This window comes from Eutrema salsugineum, unplaced genomic scaffold (assembly GCF_000478725.1).
Source record: "Eutrema salsugineum unplaced genomic scaffold, Eutsalg1_0 scaffold_11, whole genome shotgun sequence".
NCBI classification, from domain to species: Eukaryota; Viridiplantae; Streptophyta; class Magnoliopsida; order Brassicales; family Brassicaceae; genus Eutrema; species Eutrema salsugineum.
The window spans coordinates 9,469,941-9,491,760 of NW_006256901.1; the positions used below are offsets into that span (position 1 = coordinate 9,469,941).

At 36.6% G+C, this 21,820-nt stretch overlaps 2 protein-coding genes and 1 pseudogene across 5 annotated transcripts; 1 reads left to right on the forward strand and 2 right to left on the reverse strand.

Annotated features, from left to right (window-relative positions):
* The first annotated feature begins 3,222 nt into the window (after positions 1-3,222).
* On the forward strand, positions 3,223-4,052 carry LOC112089845 (ubiquitin-conjugating enzyme E2 28-like). Its single transcript, XM_024160599.1, has 4 exons — positions 3,223-3,363; positions 3,449-3,576; positions 3,701-3,808; positions 3,894-4,052. Exons 1-4 carry the CDS (start codon positions 3,291-3,293, stop codon positions 4,050-4,052), a joined length of 468 nt encoding a protein of 155 aa, XP_024016367.1. The 5' UTR covers positions 3,223-3,290.
* Positions 4,053-11,381: 7,329 nt separating this feature from the next.
* Positions 11,382-18,678, reverse strand: LOC18026213 (N-alpha-acetyltransferase 35, NatC auxiliary subunit). 4 transcript variants are annotated; one of them, XM_006409638.2, is made up of 16 exons: positions 18,421-18,678; positions 17,952-18,019; positions 17,341-17,496; positions 16,861-17,028; positions 16,179-16,329; positions 15,676-15,755; positions 14,888-15,160; positions 14,630-14,773; positions 13,826-13,957; positions 13,271-13,369; positions 13,030-13,089; positions 12,630-12,834; positions 12,358-12,476; positions 12,201-12,269; positions 11,981-12,079; positions 11,382-11,778 (listed from the first exon to the last, which is right to left on the reverse strand). In XM_006409638.2, exons 1-16 carry the CDS (start codon positions 18,533-18,535, stop codon positions 11,551-11,553), a joined length of 2,166 nt encoding a protein of 721 aa, XP_006409701.1. In that variant the 5' UTR covers positions 18,536-18,678; the 3' UTR covers positions 11,382-11,550. The 4 variants fall into 4 exon arrangements, with proteins under 4 accessions (XP_006409701.1, XP_024016458.1, XP_024016460.1 ...); XM_024160690.1 differs by having other exon boundaries at positions 17,930-18,019; positions 18,421-18,641; XM_024160692.1 differs by having other exon boundaries at positions 17,341-17,537; positions 18,421-18,640.
* A 1,916-nt stretch (positions 18,679-20,594) lies between these two features.
* On the reverse strand, positions 20,595-21,049 carry LOC112089846 (annotated as a pseudogene).
* Positions 21,050-21,820: the final 771 nt, after the last annotated feature.

Sequence of the window (21,820 nt, forward strand, 5' to 3'; positions counted from 1 at the left end):
TCCTTGATTGATTGAAACTCTTGCAGGATAGAACAGATCCTAAGCTTCATCCCATTGAAATAGGCGCTCAAGTAGAGATTAAATCTCAAGATGGTGGGTGGTTTGAAGGGACTTTGATTAATACAAAGAATGATGACTACACTGTTGAGTATTCACACCTCGACGCTGATAAAAAGACAAAACAGAAGAAACTTTTGGAGTGTGTGAAGAAAAATATAGTTCGTCCTAAACAACCGGTATTGAAAAATAATGCAAAAGAGACGGATCTTCTGCAAGAAGTGGATGCATTTTTCAATGATGGATGGTGGCCACGGAATGTGGTAGTTGTCAGGACTGACAACATATACGGGGTCAAGATATCTAAGTTTGAAGAAATTCAACAGATTCCAGTAAAGGCTCTTCGGCGTGGAATGGAGTGGGAGAACGGTGAATGGATTCAGAGAGAAAAGGTATTTTGTTTTGCATAAACTTGAACATGTTTTAGGATTTAGGAAGATTGTTACGTTATTCGGGAAACCATTCCCAAAGCAGGTATCCCAATGTTTCCAAACAAATATTTAACTTGCAGGACAACCAGGTCGCTGAATCAAATAAGACTGATTCTACTGTTGCTGCTTCTGCGAAAAGGAAAGTGGTTGGTGATGATAGAGGAAAGGCGAAAAAGAGATATAAAAAGAACCATAGAGCTACTGACAAAGAATCTCAGCAGGACGAGGCTTTCATGAGAAGGAGAAAACGCATACCCGTTCCCAATCAGGCAAACAAGACTCCATTCCAGGGACCAAAAAACCCAGCCTTAATTGTAACGCATAAGGTTAATGTGGTTATTGATCCATTCCTGACACCTGATTTGAGGAGACTAACTTCCTTGGACGATTGGAAGAGGAAGACAGAACGGTAAGTACAGTTGTTATATAATATTTGTTATCTCATATTGTTTCTTGCTTATTATTTTCTATTGTGACAAATGCAGATTTCAGATTACTCACATTGTAGTAAAGCCTCTCTGGTTCAATAAGTTAGAGGATCCGAAGAAGCCTCTGAATTATGAGTTATTTCTGCGTTTAAGAAGTCATTCTAAACGATGTAAAAAAATTGTTTCTGAAATTTTATGAATAGTTGCAACTGTTAGGAAGAGGTTCCTAAATTCATTTCCTAACTTGTTTTCTTTTGCAGCACATATCAGCCACGATGTTGATGTTTGCAAGGAGAAGGGACACCCATGCAGCACACTTCCATAATAATCATCTCCCATTAGCTACATTCGTCAACCCTCAATTCTTTGCAAAACTCTCAGTATGCTACTCCAGCTTTAAAACGCCTAAGAAAGGTTCTAAATGTTTCTCGATGATGTGTTGGCGGTTACTACGGGGAAAAAACCGCCAGAGAAAATATGGGGAACAGATGTGGATGTAGTTTACGGCCTCGCATACAAGAGCGACCACTGGATTGGGATGGTGATCGAGTTTAAGTCAAGACAGATCACTGTTGTAAGGTCTGGCCTCCCTTCTGACAACATCGATGTCATCATGAACGATGTGAAGGAATTCACATGTATGAAAAACACTACCTACGTAGTATCAATATATTTTTTTCTTATGATTCTGTTTTTCTTTTATTGACTGAACAAAAACTGATATTTTTGGGGCAGAGATGATTCATGTTCTACTGAGTGTTACTGCAAGTAGAACACTGACGGATAAGGATATGGTTCCTTATAGCATTGAAGAGTTATCCAGTAAAAACATCCCGAAGACCAATCTTCCTGCGAACTCAGCCATGTTTATCTTGAAGATTCTCGAATGTCATTCTATGGGCATTCGAGACATGACAAAGCTTGAGGATGCCAATGCACATGGCATCAAAACAAAGCTTGCATGCGAGATATATGAAGAATTCTGTCCTATGAAGCTTTGAGGAATCTTTTCAGGATTTCTTTTATCGTATTTAGGAACATCTTCCAGGATTGTGTTATGCTTTTGGATTTAGGATTTAACCTTTTAGGATGTCTTATGGATGAAACACCTTCCTTCGGGTTTTTATCTTATGCTTTTGGATTTAGGAATTACTAGAACTTAATCTTGTGTTTTGGAACCGACTTAAGTTTTAGGAATGGCCAGACCTTGTTAAGGAAAGCTAACATTATTTGTCGTTGCTTTTATGTCTCAATTTGTATTTGTATTTAATAGTGCAGAATCAAGTCTTACACCGGGTGGCCGAAGGAGTGTGGAAAGCACACCATATATAGTATGACACTGCTCAGGTATTCTATTTCCTTGATACTATTATAATCAAGTAATTTGAGTCTAAATACATTTAGCTGAGTCTAGTCATATGATAAGTATTACAAAACTTACAAAGATCATATGATAAGTGTTACAAAACTTGGAAAATCATTAAAACTTAGAAAATAGTTTACAAAACTTCGTAAACAATTAAAACCTAAAAGTTCATAATTCATTTGCAAAATTTAAAATATCATTCCTAAAAATGAATAAAGACCTACTAAAATGCTTGAAAAACTAACAAAAACAATCAAGTAACTAACGAGACTTCGGAAGTTCTCATACAAAATCAAGAATTCTATACTAAACCAAGAATTCTATACATACGTTGATAAGACTTATATTCTATACAAAAATGAAATTTCAAAAAATAAGCAATGATCATTTTTCTGAACATACACGACTAAGACACGACTACTCAGAGAAAACAGTGCAGTCAAAACTTAGAAAATCATTAAAACTTAGAAAATCATTTACGTAACTTCGTAAACCATTAAAATCTAAAGTTCATAATTCATTTGCAAAATTTAGTAAATAATTCCTAAAAATGAATAAAGACCTACTAAAATGAATAGTATAAAATAAAGATACTAATGAAAACAATCAAGAAACTAACGAGACTTAGGAAGTTCTCATACAAAATCAAGAATTTTATACTAAAACCAAGAATTCTATACATACGTTAATAAGACTTATCTTCTATACAAAAATGAAATTTCAGAAATAAGCAATGATCATTTTTCTGAACGAGACACGACTAAGACATGACTAATCAGAGAGAACGGTGCAGTCAAAAATGAATTAATTACCTTTTTGAAAAATGCAACTGTTCTAATTTCCGATTTACGAGACCCCTTTGACCGACCCTTTCTCCTCTCTGAAAACCGACTCCCTCTCATCCTCTATAAAATGAGACTCATCCTCCTTCGTAAAAACCAACTTCCACACACTGGAAAAAAAAACTTCCATCTTTGTGTTCTTTGGAATCCCTAAAAATCTCTGAAAATGTATACTTTGAACACGATCATGAGGCAGATGAAGGAACTCGAGAGAGTTAACAGCGATATTTTCAGTGCAGGTATTTCGTTTCTGTATTTGTGTTCTTCGAAATTCTAAGAATACAGTTTCTTTCTACTAACATCTGTTACTGACGATTTGATTAGAACCGGTTGATGGAGATTTGTACCATTGGAAAGTGATGCTAATGGGGCCAAAAGATTCCCCTTACGAAAACGGCGTGTTCGAACTCACCATGCACATCCCTCCTGAATGCCCCTTTAAGCCGCCGAATGTATGATTAGGCTTTTGGATGTTGAAATGCTTCCCATATTACTATTTTAGTAAGGGTTTGATAAACTATAGTTTTGTATTCTAGAACTCTGAAATGATTCCTTATAATACTGATGTTTTTGCAGGTCTCGTTCAACACCAAAATCTTCCACCCAAACGTGGGTGAACATGGAAACATCTTTCTTAAGATGTTGAAGAACGCGTACTTCTCGCCCATCTACACAATCAACCGAGTAATCGTTTTACCCTTTTCCAATTATTGGTTTATGAATCGTTATTGTCTGTTACTAATTTGGTTTTAAAATTCTTTGAAATTAGATGCTCATTGAACTTCACGCGAAGTTAACTGCACCAGAGATTGGCGATGATGACCACTATGACGAAACGATTGCCAAGCTATATTGGGACGACAAAGCAGCGTTCGATTCGGTTGCTCGTGCATGGATGGTCGAGCACGCTGGGGGGCCTGAAAAATAACTGCTTTTGTTTATCTATCTTTATTTTAAGTCGTCTTTTATGGAACTCTGACTCTATCTATGTTTTTTTTTTATGAAAATCTATCTATGTGCTACTACGGATGCAGAATACTTTATTTATGTGAACTATGTTTTTTTATAAGTTTATATTTGGTTGTATTAATGGTTTATATTTGGTTGTTAAATTAGTTAATATTTGTATGCTTTTATGAATTGGCTTATGTTGGAAAGAACAGATTTGCACAGGGAAGTGGCGAAGAATATGAAGAGGAAGTCCTGGGAAAGAATTAATCAGAGGATTCAAGTGTGAAGAGATTGAAGCATTCAAGTCTGCAACGAAGAAAAAAATAATCAAGTGAGAAGAAGAAGAGTAATCAAGGGATTCAATAGTCATTTGCTTGTGTTGTGTCGTTTTGTCAAGTTGGTTTTATGAAAAGAGTTGTATATAATCAAGTATTGCCTTGTTGTAATCAAACGCGATCTTCAATGAAAATCATTACAGAAATTCAGAATTTAGAAAGTCTTATCGAGTATTTTGGAAACATTTTTACCAATTTATGAAGATCTTCCGAGACCAATGAACCAATTTGAATCTTAAGAGATTTTGGAAACATTTTAACCAATTTATGAATATCCTTCGAAATAATTTACCTCGTCTAAAACCAAAACCAAAACCAAAAATAGAGTTGCGCGATATCAAATCCTCGGCCAAAAATCAAATCCTCGGCCTAAAACAAAACATCGGCCAAAAAATTCAAAAACTCGGATAAAACTCAAAAAACCTTGGCCAAAACTCAAAAAACTTTGGCCAAAACTCAAAAAATCTTGACCAAAACTCAAAAACCTCGACCAAAACTCAAAAAACCCCGACCAAAACTCAAAAATCCTCGATAAAAAAAATCAAAAACAATGACCAAAACTAAAAAAAACCTCAAAAAAAGTCATAACCTAAGCCTTAACCTTTGATATTGTTCATGCCTTAGTTATTTAGTACTCTATTCCTAAATATGTTGAATGGCTTCCTAATTGGTTCGAAAAACTTCCTAAATTATTCTAAAAATTTATATTGGTCTAGGAAACCCTCTTAAGTCAAGCCCAAACCAAGACAAAAAAGAGTTTTGGGCTCTCATTATGATGTCAAAACCATTTAACGTGTAAAAAATTAAAACAAATCATAAAACAAGGCATGAACATTTAAGACTGTTTGAATATATATATTTTGGAAGTTGTTCCTAAAAATGTGTAAAGGATTCCTAAACTGTTCGAAAATTTCATAAACCATACCAAAAATTTAGAAATAAGTAAGCCCGCTTAAGCTTTTTTATTTAACTCTCAAACATTATTCTTCGCAAAACATTTTAAAAGACTAAAGAATCAATAATAAAGTTTGAATCTGTACTTTCTCTCAAGTTCTTAATCTTCCTTGTTTAACTCTCAAACCTTAAACTTTGTAAAACTTCTCAAGTCTACTGAATCAAATAATATAGTATACTATTGTTATAAGAATCTCATCACAAATAGAAAATTCAAACAAATGATAACCAAGGCCTAAACCTTTACAAGTGTTTGAAAATAAAATATTTAGGAAAGTGTTCCTAAACACGTATGGTATATTCCTAAACCAATAAAGAAGCAATCGTCTTGCTAAAAGATGTTGTAATATCTTCCTGTAAAATTGAAAACCTTCATAAAAGTGATCTGCATGTACTCCTGTTGTGTCCTCCTATGTTGCATCAGCTACATTTGTGTCCTTGGGATTTTGAACCGGGTACACCAAACTCTCCAACTCATCTCTTTCTCTTTGTCGGAGGTCTCCCACTAGTTTGTTTACAAGTAGGTGGTGCGCATGAATTTACTACTACAGTATCAGGGAAATCACAATTTGTCAAATCTCCACATGGATGAATGCTCTCAGCATATGCTTTAGCCCATGCTTCCGTCAAGTAAGCCTGATCCACATACTTGTTCTCGTCTTTGTTTGTACGTTTAGCTGCAGCAATAGCATGGACACAGGGGATTCTGTCGATGTCAAAAACGAGAAAAGTGCACTGCTTGTTTTCCAGATGAACAATGTACCTCCGAGTCTCGTCCTTTACTTCAAACTCATACCGATCTACTTGGAAAACATCAAGTTTCATCGCAGCATTGTATCTCTCTAACATCATCTTCGCTACGCGTGGTGTGACAAGCTTTTTGTGTTTAAGAGCTTTTTCCCGACGTTCATGAAACCATGTTGTCAGAGTTAACCTAATGGTCTCATATAGAGACATTACTGGCAACTCACGAGCCAAGTTTAAAATCGAATTCAGAGACTCCGCGATGTTGGTTGTCATGATATTGTACGTGTTCGAAAGTGCATACAAGAAGACCACAAGTAAGAGAAAAAGACAGAGCAACAATTTAGGATAACATTCCTAAAATCAGTCATAGCTTCTTAAAACGTTGTACTTACCTGTTCAAAGGTGCATAACAGCGAGCCCACTTTGCAAAATCGGATTCTTCCAAATATGGAGCTAATTTGGGGCTTCTGCTTCTTATGTCATTGAAGATGCCAATGAACTCATGACGAGTGTAAGCGTCAGCTGCAGCTTCTACAAAAGGCAACAACCCAGTTCTCCCATACTTTGGTGTTATATTCCTCAAAAGATGAATTCTACAAATACCATGATGTGCAAACGGATAAACCACTGAAAGTTTCTTTGCAATGGAATGAGCTTTATCTGAAACAAAGACCAAATCAGATGCATCAGGGATCACGGTCTTAAGTCCTCTAAAAAACCAGGTCCACGCATATTTGTTTTCAGAGTCAACTATCTCAAACGCAAACGGATACAAAGAATAATCTCCGTCCTGTGCACTAGCTCCAAGCAATGTTCCCTTAAATTTTCCCTTAAGAAAAGTATCATCCACAGCAATGACTCTTCTCATCAGCTCAAATCCTCTTATCGATTGACCAAAAGCAACAAAGCTGTATTTGAATTTTTTTCCATTTGGATCCATCTCAAAATAAACCTTGGATCCAGGGTTTTTCTCATGAACCTTAAACAACCACTTTGAGAGGTTTTGATAGCTATCCTCGGGAGTCCCTCTGATCAAATCCTGAGCAAACTCTTTAACCCTCCATGCTTGTTTGTATCCAATGTGTACACCATGATCGAGTCTGACTTGATCCATGATTTGTTTCGGGTTAAGACCATACTTCTTCTTTCCATAGTTGCTGCACATAAGAGTGCCAAGCACCTTGGCAGTTGCGTGCTTATGGTTGGCGTTCCTATTAGTTGTATCACATTGTGCTCACTTACATAAGTCCTCACCACAAAAAAATCAGAAGAAAGGAGCTTTGTTGCACGCATCCTCCATGTGCAATTGGGGTCAACACATTTTAGAACCACCCTCGACTTGTTTGACCATGCTGATCTGAATTCAAACTTCCAATCCAATGCCCATTTCCTCATTTGTAGCATCAACTCGTCTTTGTTCTTGAAGTGTTTGTTGACATAAATATCAAACTGAGGGATGTGACATGCCTATAGGAGAAAGGTCAGGAGCAGAACGCAGAGTATCGATTGTAGAACTTGTTGAATTGTCGTCTCCATTTGCTCCATGAGTTAGCTACATAAAAGAAAGGTTGTAGGAATTATTTAGGAATACGTATAACACATTTAGGATACCATATCTAAATAAAACCAGGATTATTCTTGAACCGTTAACAAAGAGAGATTGCTAGCATTACCTGTTGATTTCCTTGATTGAATGAAACATCCAGATGAGAAACAGTAGGTGTAGTTGCAGACATTTGTGTGAGTTGGGTTGAATTTGAAATGCCACTATGATAAATGAGAAGATTTGACACAAGCCGTAATGTATCAACACCCGTAAATCTGTTTGCCTTAGATGTTAAATTGTCGTCTCCATTTGCTCCATGAGTTAGCTACACAAAGAAAGCTTTTAGGGATTATTTAAGAATACGTATAACATATTTATGATCAATTCAGATGATGTTTACCTGTTGAATTCCATGTGCATAAGAATCTTCAGTCACAGTTACATGTAATGGAATAACTTCAGATGATGTTTTGATTATATTGATGAAACTCCTCAGTTGGCGATCGTTTTTTAGAAACACGGGTGGACAATTCTGGACCACCAACCTCATCTTCTTGGGAGCTTCATAGCTAAGTGCAATAACAGCTCTGGAATCAATCCCTAAATCATCATGAACCATCTCAACTAAATCCTTGAATGTATGATGCTCATCAAACTCAAAAATTGTTGATCCTTCATTTTCATCCTTTAGAAAATCCCATTCCTGCTTCTCATTTTTCTTCCACTCACCAAAAACACATAAAACTTCAATTATATTTGTTTCAATAGAGCCTGTCAAGAAAGAAAACAAGCAGCAATCAGTTCATTTTATCATTTAGGAATGCCTTCCTAAGTATATAAAATGAGTTCTCATCCGAACAAACATTCTTCTCATTTTCTCCCAACACAATTTATCACCATTTTGCGACGCCTAAACTAAGAGATATCCTTTAATCTAAAACAACGGCAGTTGTCGAACAGCTATAATGACAGATGAATTGCCTTATGTGAATCGACGAAAGATGTGAATCATCGTTGTAGATGTAAATGCTACATGTGACTCTACGTACCTGATATATTCGCCGTTGAGCTTAATCGAATATGATGAAAGATGCGAATTGACGATGTGAATCGACGAATGATATGAATCGACGACGATATGCGGATAAGAAATCTCTCAATCGTCGGTGAGCTGAAATCGATTCATTCGCTTCTCACCAGAATCTGCGATTCTCTCTAGTGTGAAATCGATTCCTTCGCTACAGAAGAATCAGTTCGTCGATTCAAACCAGGATCAAATCGCGACAATCTCTTCGCCGGAAATTGTATCCTCTTCGCCGGAAATTGTATCCTCTTTGCCGGAAACTCGAATCATGATCGGGTGAAATGAAATCGGAATTCTCTTCACTGGAATTTGGAAAATGAAATCTCCAATGGTTTGAAATCGCGAAACTTCATTAAACTCACTTTAATAAAGGCTAAATGTGTCCCTTTCTTAAATGGGGGCTATTCCATAGAGTCTTAAGTTTCTTAGGGCTGTTTGATTTAATTTCTCAAATATTTATTAACTAAAAGAATTTTATTTTAAAATTAATTTCAAATTAATTTTTAAATATACAAAATTAAATTTTAATAATATAATTAATTTCTTAAATATCTTTTTAAATCGTTGTAATTAACGTCGAATATTTTCAGACGAATTCACATGGAACAACCAATTACAAGGAATTCACGTTGAACAACCAACAAATTCACGTTGAATTATTTTATACAAACGATTTTACGACGATTGGCCTTACAACGATTTACGTGGAACTTACGACAATTTTTTCTCGACGATTTTATGATAATTTTGGGTTTCTCATAAAATTCCCAACGATTTTAAGACAAATCCGCTTTTATGTCGATCAATTCGCGACGAATTGGGTTTCGTATGTTAAGCCTAATTAACATCGATTTTACAACGATATAAGTCTTGTAAAACAGGTGTTTTCTTGTAGTGGAAGCTCACGTTTTGTTGGGAGAATGGAGCAGGGAAAGTGGCTGTTTTTCCGCAGGAGGAATATTTTTCATGTTTATATGGTACCATAACCCAGAATCAAAGAGAAAGTATGCTTGCTGGTTTACGAGATGAAAACTGCAGTGTGACGATTGACAGAATGTTGCTTCAAAGGCGCATAATACCACCAAAGCAGGTGGAGAACAAGTATTTCAAGACTTGGAGATTCAAGTTCAAAAACAGGGCAAAGCCAAGAGAATTGGTAAAAGAGAAGCTATGTTTTAAGGAGTCAACGTTGCAACTGATGCCCAAGTATATTTTGTACATGTTCAAAGATTAGCTGATGTTACTTTGATGAATTCAGGACAGAAGCAACTTGAACAGAAGAGAAAGTGTTGCATGTCTTGGCACGTTAAATACAAATTTGAGAAAATAGGAATGATGAGACAGCATAATCAGGTGCTATATCTTGCATATTTGGCTGAGTATAAGGGAGATTGGCTGAAGCACAAGTGGAGATTTAAACAATCAGTTTTGGCGTTTGGTTTGGCACAAGTTGTTGAAGAGATATACTAGAAGATGGATCAGTTGTTGCCACATGGATCTTCTCATGAGAGTTTTCCCATCATTTGGCTCAGTTCAAGCTTGAGGGAAGCTTGTTTTCAAGGGAGGGAGTATACAAGAGAATAGTTACATGTTTACTTTTGATGGATGTGCTGGTTCTGTTGTTTTCAACAGTGTAAGTCTGATATTCTGGCGAGGCACGTTAGAGAACAGTGGTGGCTGTTACAAGGTTGCTTTCAACAGCTTATACATTGCTACTCATTCTCGGAATGTTCTCAATGGGGAAAAGGGAAGATGATGTTTCAAAGCCAAGTTTCCATAACTTTGAAGAATCTTTTGCTTAAAGAACGAGACAATTTATGGATGAGTATGAAGAGACATTTACTGCGAATTCTAATACAAGAAAATCAGAGATGGAAGAAGTGTTACAGAAAACTGGACGTTCAAGTATACAGTAAGAATAAGAAAAGAGATAAAAGGGGATTGGGTCTGGCAAAATCTGAACTCTTGTGGAAATGTTATTCTGTTCATGCCAGCACCAATACCAATACTTGGGACTTGCCACATCCTTTTCTTCTCATCAAGCTTGAGGGCAAGGATGTCTTTAACGGGGGAGTATTGATAAGTTCATCAAGTGTTAACTGAGTCAGAGCTTAAGCATGAAGCTGACGTGGATAAATGAGAAGGGAAAGTGAAGATTCTGATAGGAAGAGAAGTTTTACAGTTTGAGAAAGGAAGAAAGTATAAAGAGAAGAGCTCTTCATTCGATTGTTTTCATGCTTATTGCGATCGTTGTTGATTCAGGCGCTATGAGCTTGGAGAGAAGATGATCGACATGAGATCATCTGTACAATCGATTGTATCTTCTTACTTTAACAGCATCACAAGAAAATAACACATGGTCTATGGTCTCTATACCATTCTGACAAAGGCCACAATTGTTTTTCAAAGTAATGCCTCTAGTGTTGAGCTTATCTGCAACCGCCAAGGCACCAGACAAAGCCCTCCACCAAAAAACTCTAATTTTTGGAGTTGTTTGAAGTTTCCAAACCCGCTTCTTGCAGCTCGACCTTTAGTTGCTCTTGTGGAGATCTCTGAGGGATAGGAGGAAGATGCACAGCATACCAGTAAACACTTTTCACTGACTATATTTAATATGTTATAGAAACTGAGAGAGTAAACTAAACTGAGAGAGTAACACTACTTCTTAGAACAACAAAATTGTACAAAAAATATCGCAAACGGGTGATAGAAACTGAGAGAGTAAACTAAAATCACACTTGTTTCCAAAACAAAATGGGGTCTATCCCAAAATTGGACTTGGATGGCAACAAGTGAATGAGAAAGCGTTTCAAGATCTACGGACAACAGCACTTGCGAAATAAGGATGGTGAGTGAACTCAAACGACACCTTAAGCGAACAGTCTTGACTGATGAGGTTAACAGCAATAATATTATGTTCGGCGACTTGCTCTAATGCCCTGACTTCAGCCAGTTTATCAGGATCGTTGGCGAAACCGACCTTTATGTCCTTAGCGATCTTTTGAGCATCGCGGAAGTACTCATACACAGGAAGGTACTGCAGCAAATATAATGAATACAACTTTTGTTCACATTTACCCAGATACATATTCATCACTAAAACTAGCTTCGTAGTGTTCATGATTATCTTACAAAAAAAATTATTCTAAGTTGCAAAATTCAACAATTATGCTGTTCTACGATCCATCTGACAAAGTAAATGAGCTTGAGCATTAAATAAAGTCGTACAGAGCACTTACGTCGAGACGGGTATGAGATGTGGATTCTGTGAATGATTCATATGCATCATATTCGGGAAGGGATGCCTTCTGGAGGAGTTCGAAATGCTGAGCAAATTTCTGCACGTAGAGGAATACGATGTTGAAATCATACACAAGAAGGGATAAAACCGAAGCTGAGGGCTTGCATATCACAGCTTGATTCAACAGCTATGCAATAGAGAAGGACGTATGTGCTTACCTCACTCTCAGTATTAAAAGGTCCTTGACTCTTTAAGCACATCCCTTGATTTCTTAACGCAGAAAGCATCTATGCGTAATGCACAAAGTTTGGTCAGGTTAAAAACTTAGTAACAACGGGAGGAGGTTAAACGCGAGAGATTGAAGAAAAAAAATACCACAGTGAGCCCTTGTGAAAGGGAAATTTGACATTGAAGAAGCAGTACCCATAGACTAATCCGATCTTCCCGAGCCATATCCCTGTGATAATCCTTATTCTTCTTTGCCTTCCGTTCCTCTGGTCCAGATGATGATGCGTAAGTGCATTATACAAAGACATGCAAATACAGGATGCAGTTACGTCTAACCAATTACAGTGCAGATGGTTCATCTTCGAAACACTAGGATACCAAAACTAAACTAAACTAAACACTAGGATAAGACCGCTTACCAGTGTTAACAATAATTAAAACCCTGAAACGTGCTTTCTCAGCGAGCTTCCAGAGTATAATATACATGTACCAGTATACCATGCAATATTCACTCGGAGAGTAGAGCTCTAAGTCAAACCCTAGCATGAGAAACCGAAGGGCAACCCAACTGATTTGCTCCTCTAACCAACCATAAATATGATTTAAAATGAAGAGAGACTTGTCCTGAAAGGTACAGAGATGCACGTTAACACAATATTCCATCTCCACGTCTCAAATAGAAACAAGATTTTCAGGAGAGACAAAACTAGCATATTCTGGCCGAAAGAAAGAATAAACAGCTGTTAACGAGATTCAAATAGAGGTCTGATTAAATGGACCTGACATCGCTGCAAAGCACAGTGATGGTAGTAAACCTACCCCATTTTTCGGAGTGCGTGATGTATCTTGCTGCATCGCCTGACCAACAGTGATCCCCATCTGCCCAATAAAGGAACATAAATGAATGAGATGCTGGCACAAAACCCAAAACAGGGTAGTGTGCACAAAATTTTTATAGGTGAGCAAACATACGGATAGAGCTAAGTAAATAATATTCAATACATTGCGAATTTTGGGACAAGACATTGTATTGTGATTTCAAAATCATAAATGGTATAACCTGCACACGGAATATGCTCCAGTCATTTAAGATTTTCCCAAGTTTACGCCTCTGCCATGGGGCATTAGCACAGAGTATTTTAAGCAAATTAATCATCAACTGCACAGCAACAGAGATCAAATGGAGCAAAAAGTCAGTTGAATATTGAAATTATCCATTTGTTACATCTTTCCAGGATCCAAAGGGTACCAGAAACCGAAAAACATTAAGGGCAGGCATTCAGAACAAAGTCTCTACACAAACCAGCTATCTATTTTTTAATTAAAATGAACTTTCATTGCAAAATAGTTAAATCCACCATGCTGGTATTCTTTGATTATTGTGACATAAAAACCAGACACGGAAAATTAAACAGAAACAATAAAATGTGATTCATTTCAAGGTTTTACCAAATTCCAAAATCGTTATCAAGGAGTTGGCCATCCAATTGTATTAATCTACTGAACCACGAACCAAAATCCAAGTCCAATACTGACGTTAGACAGAGTGCCTCACAAGGATAATAAAGAGCAACGTCATACAAGTTCGTCAATCTTTTTAATATAGTATCTTTACCTGACTAAGTTGAAGAATGTATTCGTTCTTTTGAAGGGCATGGTCCTTTGTGACATCTAATCCAAAACCTCTGGCACAAATAGCCAAAAAGGTATCACGGCCAAAAAGCTTCCCATCTTGCACAAGGAGAAGCTGGAGAACAAGATAGTCCATTTAGATAAAAGGTAAAAGGCATGATGTTAGCTTATACACAATGTATTCACATATATTGCATACATCATGACAAATATGGACTACTGTATAAATGCTCAATGGAAATTTACAACCAGCATCAACTCGGCCAGATATATTAGATCTACATTCTTATATGTCTTCATAAGGAAGACAGAAGAGAAATCCAGCCACTACATACTCCCACGTCACCATAGCGTAACATTTAGTCAGCAAGAAAGTAAGAGTCGCCAATCTGTTTGAAAGGGGACCATAGCTGGGAAAGGTGGTTTGTGCGTTGGATATTCTCTAATCCGACGGTTCTAGGCCAATACAACTGTCTTTTCAAATATATAGGAGAGTTCTACGATATTCATAGGGTTCACTCACTAAACTCCAACTCTGAAACTGAGCGGTAACAAACACAAAGCTGCAAAGCATGGAAAGGGAGGAAAAAAAAACAATACATTCCACCATGCAAACACACCCCAGTGGATGAATGTGAAAATGTCTTCCATGGTCACCCATGATAGACATCAACATCTTCAGTGCAAGCACATCCAATAAACAAAACAAGAAGAAGAAAAAATTGACGTATGGGTATGTGAAAGCACATAACTACAAGAAATTACAGAATTAAGTCATAGTAAGGACCTGAAGATGAGCCCTAGAAACCAAATCAGGACGGGATTTTTGAAACTGAATCACAAATTGCAAGACGAAATCCAAATCGGGTTCCAATGAGAATCCACAGATCTCATCCAGATTGTGAAGAAGTTTCACATAATAGCCAAGAGCCTGGGGAATCAAAATTGAGAAAAAGAAAATTGTTACAAAACAAAACTATTTCAGCATGTCTCTCTCTCTCATCATATTGTATATAATGTCTATAAAAAATTCGGAAATCCCAACCTTTTTCCAAGAAAGAAGCTTAATAGCACGCGGTGGGGTTGGAGCTGATAATCTTTTGTTTAAAGTAGAATCAAATCCAATTGGGTGACGACCTGACGCAGTTGTCCTTTCTTCTATCTCGTTCTCGCCATTTTCAACAAGATCTAATCTTAAAAATTCCGCTGACTCCAGAACATAATCTAACTCTGATATGCAAGATGCAATGTGTTTCCTCGCCAATTCGAAGCCTCGTCCTTGTGGTCGTCTCATACAATTAAGGGTGTGAAGAAAATGCTGAAAGTTATTGAGAAAATGTTAAAACAACTAGAAATGCACGAGTCCATTACGACTCAAAAGTCTAGCGAGTTTTTACACATAAGTTAGGCTAAATAGGTAACTAAAGCGGCCAAATTTTCAAAGTATAATCTCTGCTAGGCTTGTTTATTCTTGTGACTTGCAAAATTTGGAACATATGACACATAGTAACTAATGGTAACTCTGTTTGCCACTCCTATTGTAAGGTTAGAATGAAGAAAAGCAACTCGATCAAACTAATGTTCCATGTAGTTAGTATCAGATATGTCTGGAGAAAACACCAAATGCGCATTTTAACTGCCGATACTAGTTTTTCTTCTTCAAAATAAATCTTGTGTCCTTTGATGGGCAGCAGAATATTTAATTTCAAAAGGAAAAGATCCAGGACTATATCACAGACCAGTTAACATGACCTCCAAAGTTCAAAAGAGTCGTATTTAACAAATATAGATTTAACAACATATATCAAAGAAAGAATAAATAAAGCATGAGACCTTACGGAAACGTATCCGGCATAACAAAGCTTTGCAAAAACTCTCTTCCAGATGGGGATTAGTTTGTAGAGGTTCCAATTCTGCATCATTTAACAAAAACAGAAAGCCCTTCGTCTCAGTATGTGCTGCTATGCAGCAGTATTACAATAAACTATGAACCATATGGCTCAGAGAGATGTTATTTGAACCTTGAAAAAACAAATCAATAGCAGACTTTACTCCTATATCATCACTGGGTAGAAGAGTCACAGCTATTATCTATAGGCCGGCGAGGCTAATTTCAAGTTGGTATATGTTTAGAAGGCAGTTGCGCAATATGAAATTCAAATTCATGATAAGGTCTCTAAATCCACACTCAACATTATATGTGTAAACAATATGTCAAGGAAAGCTTAAACAAAAGACTCTTCAATCCCATCATATGAATATTTTCTTCGTAGCTCGATTCTGCAAGCATGTGCATGTAAAATAAGGAAGGAATATATACAACTCAACATAATTACCTTCCAACAATCTCCTTTTTGATGATGTGGCCTTACAAGCACGCAGCTGGCGACAGATTGTTTCTTCGACCGCATTTAAGAGTGACAAGCCCTTAGCATCTTCATCTCCATTGAAAGGAAGACCATATGTCATGGTCAAAAGATCATCTTCCTATTATTAAGCAGGTACCAAGTGAATAATTCTGTGTAAGATAATCATGAAAGCAGGGCATCTGTCGAGTCAAGAAGAGAGAGTTCAATGCAAAAACTTCAATCCAAAATATAACCACAACTCATCTCAAGTTTTTTTATCTGCATTCAATTGTGTAGAAGTGGAAATTTCTAAAAAAAAAATAGTTTCTCCCCTCCGCTATCATCTCCACATTCAAAAAACACCCGCTTAGGCTAGATGAGAACTTATACAAACATTTCATTAGTAGAGAAGATCAAAATGAATCCCGTTTACGTCTCTAATGTCTCCAAGCAGGGATATGTGGCTTCTTTTTAGGCTGGGAACTGTAACATTTCAGCTCACATAAGCTTATGATTACTGACAACTATGATTTTTCAAAATAGGTAAGCAATTGTAGGAAATATTCAAAAGATTTATGAAGCGAAAAAAAACTACTATTGTACGAATTTAAACGATTTTCCTAGCACCACAAGAATAAAAGAGGACCAAAACGTTCTTAAAGTTAATTACTTCATTTGTACGCGCATCTGAAACGACAGAAACAACTGCCCTGCAAGTTGCTCGTATGACCCTACAATAAGAATGCAATAGAGCCTGCGAAGATGTCCTCTCAGGCCTCAGAACATAGATGCATGAAAACACAGTTTGGGCCAATGAGTGACCCATGTGCCATGTTGCCTGCCAAAAGGATAGAGAGTATAAGAAGGGAGAAGAGATCAACCAAAATCAGGTAAAATCTTTGTGCACTTGACACTATAAAACAACAGACAAAATGTAGATAAAGGAACTTTAGGCGTTGAACCAAAAAAAAAAAAAAAGAAAGAAAGAAACTCTAGGCAGAGGTATTAGCTACATAGATCTCTACCAGAATTCTCACATGAGACGTGATTAATTCTGCCAAGAAAAGGAAAATATGAGATGTTATATACTCGTAATTCTAGCTTACACCTCACTTCAGCATTATTTTAGAACATCTTCAATAGAGAATACCTCGCACACCAGAAGATGGTCCATAATGTCGATGATGCTTTCCACATTAACAGTCCTATCAGAGCTTATAGGGACCGGCGCAAAACCACTTTCAATGGCTTCATCTATTGAATAAAATGCAGAAACCATACCGGAATCCATCTTTGGGTCCATTATCTAGTACGAAGCAACGACTCCATTAGAGGATGGAAAAGAGTCTGAAATTCGTGTAGATTGCTACAATTAAATCAATTAGACACCATGTTTAAGATACACTTATGGCAACCACACAAGCTTAATGTCGAGCTAGGAGCAGTCTAGACATACCTATCAAACTAAGGACGGGTAACTTAACGGATGATATATGTTAGTTAACGTACTTTTCATGTTTAATGAAGTTCCAGCATAGATGGATTTTCTACGATAGAATGGCTCTAAGGAACCTTGAAAATGTAGTTACATTATGATAAGCTTGCATATGAACATAAGGAAATAGGATGCACAAGGCATTCTCAGCCTGTATAAAGAATGTTAAGTGCCACCAAACATTTTTTCGATCAACAATGAAAAGGATGGAAAGACAAAGGATGGATAGAAAAAAACCAATAACTGGAAATCTAAATGTGTAGAACCTCCAATGCAGACATTGCAGCAAACAGATTGAAATTATCTCCATGAATGAGCTCGCCTTCATGAAGATCTGCAAATAGAGAGACAAAATTAGAAAATCCAACATCCTTTAACAACACGTTTGCTTGTCCAGTACTATTCATCTTGCTAAGCGAAAGTAAGGCAACTAGGAAAGAAGAAAAAATTCACGTGTATGGCACTTATATGACCTTCCTTGCACATTGCATAAATTTTTTAATTTAGCAGAAACCTTTTCGAAGTCTCCAGTTCTTCATACAGTCTAATCTCATGAAACTAGGCACATGCTATCGACCAAAGTACTAAACCAGAATTCTCAGCCACCAAATCGAAAATATGATTATAAACATCTCTGGTCCTTGATTTGTCAGAAAACAAGCAGATACCAAGAAAATGAAAAAGTTTACAGCAAACATATGCAGAGCGAGATAGAGACAGAGAGCGAGAGAGTACCACTGCAGGAGGCGGAGAGAAGAGGCGATACATCGGCCCAAACGGAATTAGCACCGGAAGGGATAGAATCGTTTGTAGACTCATTATGAATCGAAGACGATTCTTCTTTTTGCATCGCGAACTGGCACCACAGCTTTTGCTTCCCTGGAATCGAATCCTTCGGGGTTTCTTTGCTCTCACTTTCGTCTCTCTCAATGGGGGCACACTTGCTTGAGCAGGTTAGGGCAATTCCCGGGTCGGATCACCAAAGAAGGCCCCAATCAACTCAACCTCCTTCTGTGTACTTTTCTCTTTTTTTTTTTTTTTAAAAAAAACAAATCTTAAAGTGTTCCAAAAAAAAAAAAAAGGAAATTAATAGAACAAACAAAATAAAAACAAATATTGATAAATAATAAAATTACTAGATTAGAAACTTTTTTTTTACTAGAATTCTAGTGCGTACGCACGGACTCAATCTATATTTATAAACTAAAATATAATTATCTGACTGAATTAAGTTTTATGTTGAATTTATAATTTTTAAGTGTGAATGTGAAATTTTATTATTTTGTTGACTTATTATGTGAAATGTGTTTTGATGTTTTTACTATTATTCAAAATTAAGCTATACTTTCGCATGGAATATTTTTTTTTTTAAACTAAACTTTGAAACATACAACATGGACAAAAAATTTTGTAGACTAAGTTTTAAAATAAACAAAATAGAAATGAGAAATAAGATCTAATTAGATGTTATTGATACAAATATGATGAATTTGTGATTTTTAGGTTTTTAGTGAGAATATAATTTTCGTTGATTTGTTATGCAACATGTGCTTTGATGTTTCTATCATATTTTTAACCCTTGTTATATGAATTAGATTATAATAGACATTGTGCAAAGAGGTAAGTATTTTTTTCTTCTATCCAATTATTACATCACATGTGGCTACCCGGATGATTGGTCCGAGAACCATCATCGGCCGGTTCGGTATTATTGATTTGGGAAAAAAAATAATTCCTCTTGCTCGAGCTCCTTTTGCAAGACTATCCTCCTAGACATTTAGAATTCTCGGAATATGGGATAAAGTGAACACTGAGAAGCTCTCTCGAAGGATACGGAGGAATTCTAGCTCTGTTATAAAGGATGACCAATCTGCTGGAGATTCAGACATGCTCACCAGGTCCGAACAGTTGGTCTGAAAATGAACCGAAATCATATGTCTTTCTTGCAAACATGACATAGCCCATAGGAGACAATCCATCTCGGCGTGAAGAACCGAGAGGCTTCTGCGATATCCTTGTAGTCTCATCATTTCTACGTGAGCATTGATAACACCGGATTTTGACCATTTTTATGGTTCACTTTAATGTCTTTTACAGGTGTTTTTACTCCATTTTCAAAGGTTTTCAAAGGATTTCTATATTTTTGGATTTTAAAAGACTTTTCAGGTAATTTGGGATAAAGAGACACAAATTGGAACAAAAAGACTCTTTTAGATAAATGCAGACCATCAAAACTCTCATGGAGAGACGAAGACCTTATCACCGTCTGATCACCTTCAAAGTTGGACAACCTATAGAAGAATCAACCAGCTTTCAAATGCACTTGGTTTGGAGACATTCCAACGGTTGGATCTCAAGATATCCCTTTTGCCCCGGAGACACTCGAAGACGGCCAGCAAGTCACGCGACCGCGGCCACCGACCCATCCACCGCGGTCATGAGCTGCACGACCGCAGCCAAGCCTCTATTTCCCGCGGCCACGTTACTCCCGACCGCGGCCGGCCAACTCCGATTAAAAGCCCATATTTCTGAAGCCCAAGTCATTTCTCTGCCTCAATTCTGGAACCCTAGAGACCATGGAGTATTGAGGACTATAAATACTTGTCATTTAGGTCATTTTTAGACATCACCTTCATATTTTTACAGAAACCCTTTTTCTTCAACCGTTTTATGCGATTTTTAGAGGGGATCAGTGTCGTGCGAAGGTTTATAGGAACTTAAGGCAAACTAGAAAAATGGGGCCTTTTTCATTAAAAAAAAAGTTTTTAACCAAAAAAAAATATAATATAATTTAAAATTATATATAATATTCAAAAATAAAACTTTAATCTAAAAAAACTAATTAAGTTATAATCTTTCTTCCTTCTTTTTCAATAAACTCTTTCCCCAAACTCTCATAATCGAGGTCCCTAACTAGTTCTCTTTCTATAGATATGATAGCTAGGCCATTCAATCTTTCTTGTGACATAGTTGATCGCAAAAAAGACTTTATCAACTTCAACTTTGAAAAACTTCTTTCAGCCGAGGCAACTGAAACTGGAATCGTCAGCAATATCTGATAAACAATCCATGAGTTTCGATAACACTCTTCCATTCCTTTCAAATAATTCAACACTTGAACAGGTCTCTTGAAGTCTTTTGGCAAAGAGTCTTTTAGAATTGTTAGCTCAAAAAACAAATCATCCCCAATAATATCTGAATGATTCCCATGTTTTAAAGAGGCTTCAAGATTGGTACATGATGCCATCAAACTATCATCACTTGCTGACTTCAATTTCTCCAAATCAAACAGGAAACCAAATGTCTGTTCATACTTCTGAAATTGCTCAAATCTTGTCTCAAGAGAAAATAGAGCTTGATCCATGACCTGGAGGAAATAAGAAATTCTAAAGCTCTCTTCAGGAGATAAATTCACAGTTTCGTCAACTGTCTCTGATTCTTCGTCAAAAAAAAATTTTCTTCTGCTGATACGTTTTCTTTTCTCAGGAAATATGGCTTCAATCTCCATAGATTCTTCTATTTGCCTAACATCTGATTTTGCACTCTCAAATCCTGTTTCTCTATAATTTTTTAAAAAAGTAACAAGTCCTTTCAACTGAGAAACAGCCACTTCAATATTCATGTCTTCTGACTGCAAACTCTTACTTACAGTGTTAACAGCAAATAGAAGTTTATACCAGATCACCATAGACAACAAAAATTCATAATTTCCAATCCCATGGGTTTCACTTGTCGCAAGACACTCAGCATCACTCTGTATTTTTGGATCATCAGAAGTTTCTGCTATGTAAATTAAAGCATCTCTTATTTTTGGAGCTTGAAACCTTATTGCCTTAACGCATTCAACATGACTCTCCCACCGTTTATTTGAAGATGCAAACAGACAATAAATACGCTGGATTATCTCAAAAAACGAAATGGCTTTTTCAGAAGTCGTTGCCATATCACAAAGTGCAAGATTAAGGCTGTGACAACCACATGGTGTATAAAATGCACATGGATTAACATCAAGGAATCTCTTTTGTACTCCTTTATGTTTTCCCTTCATATTGGACCCATTATCATATCCTTGTCCCCGCACATCATCAATATTCAAATCAAGAGCAACCAATACTTTCTGAATCTCACGAAAAAG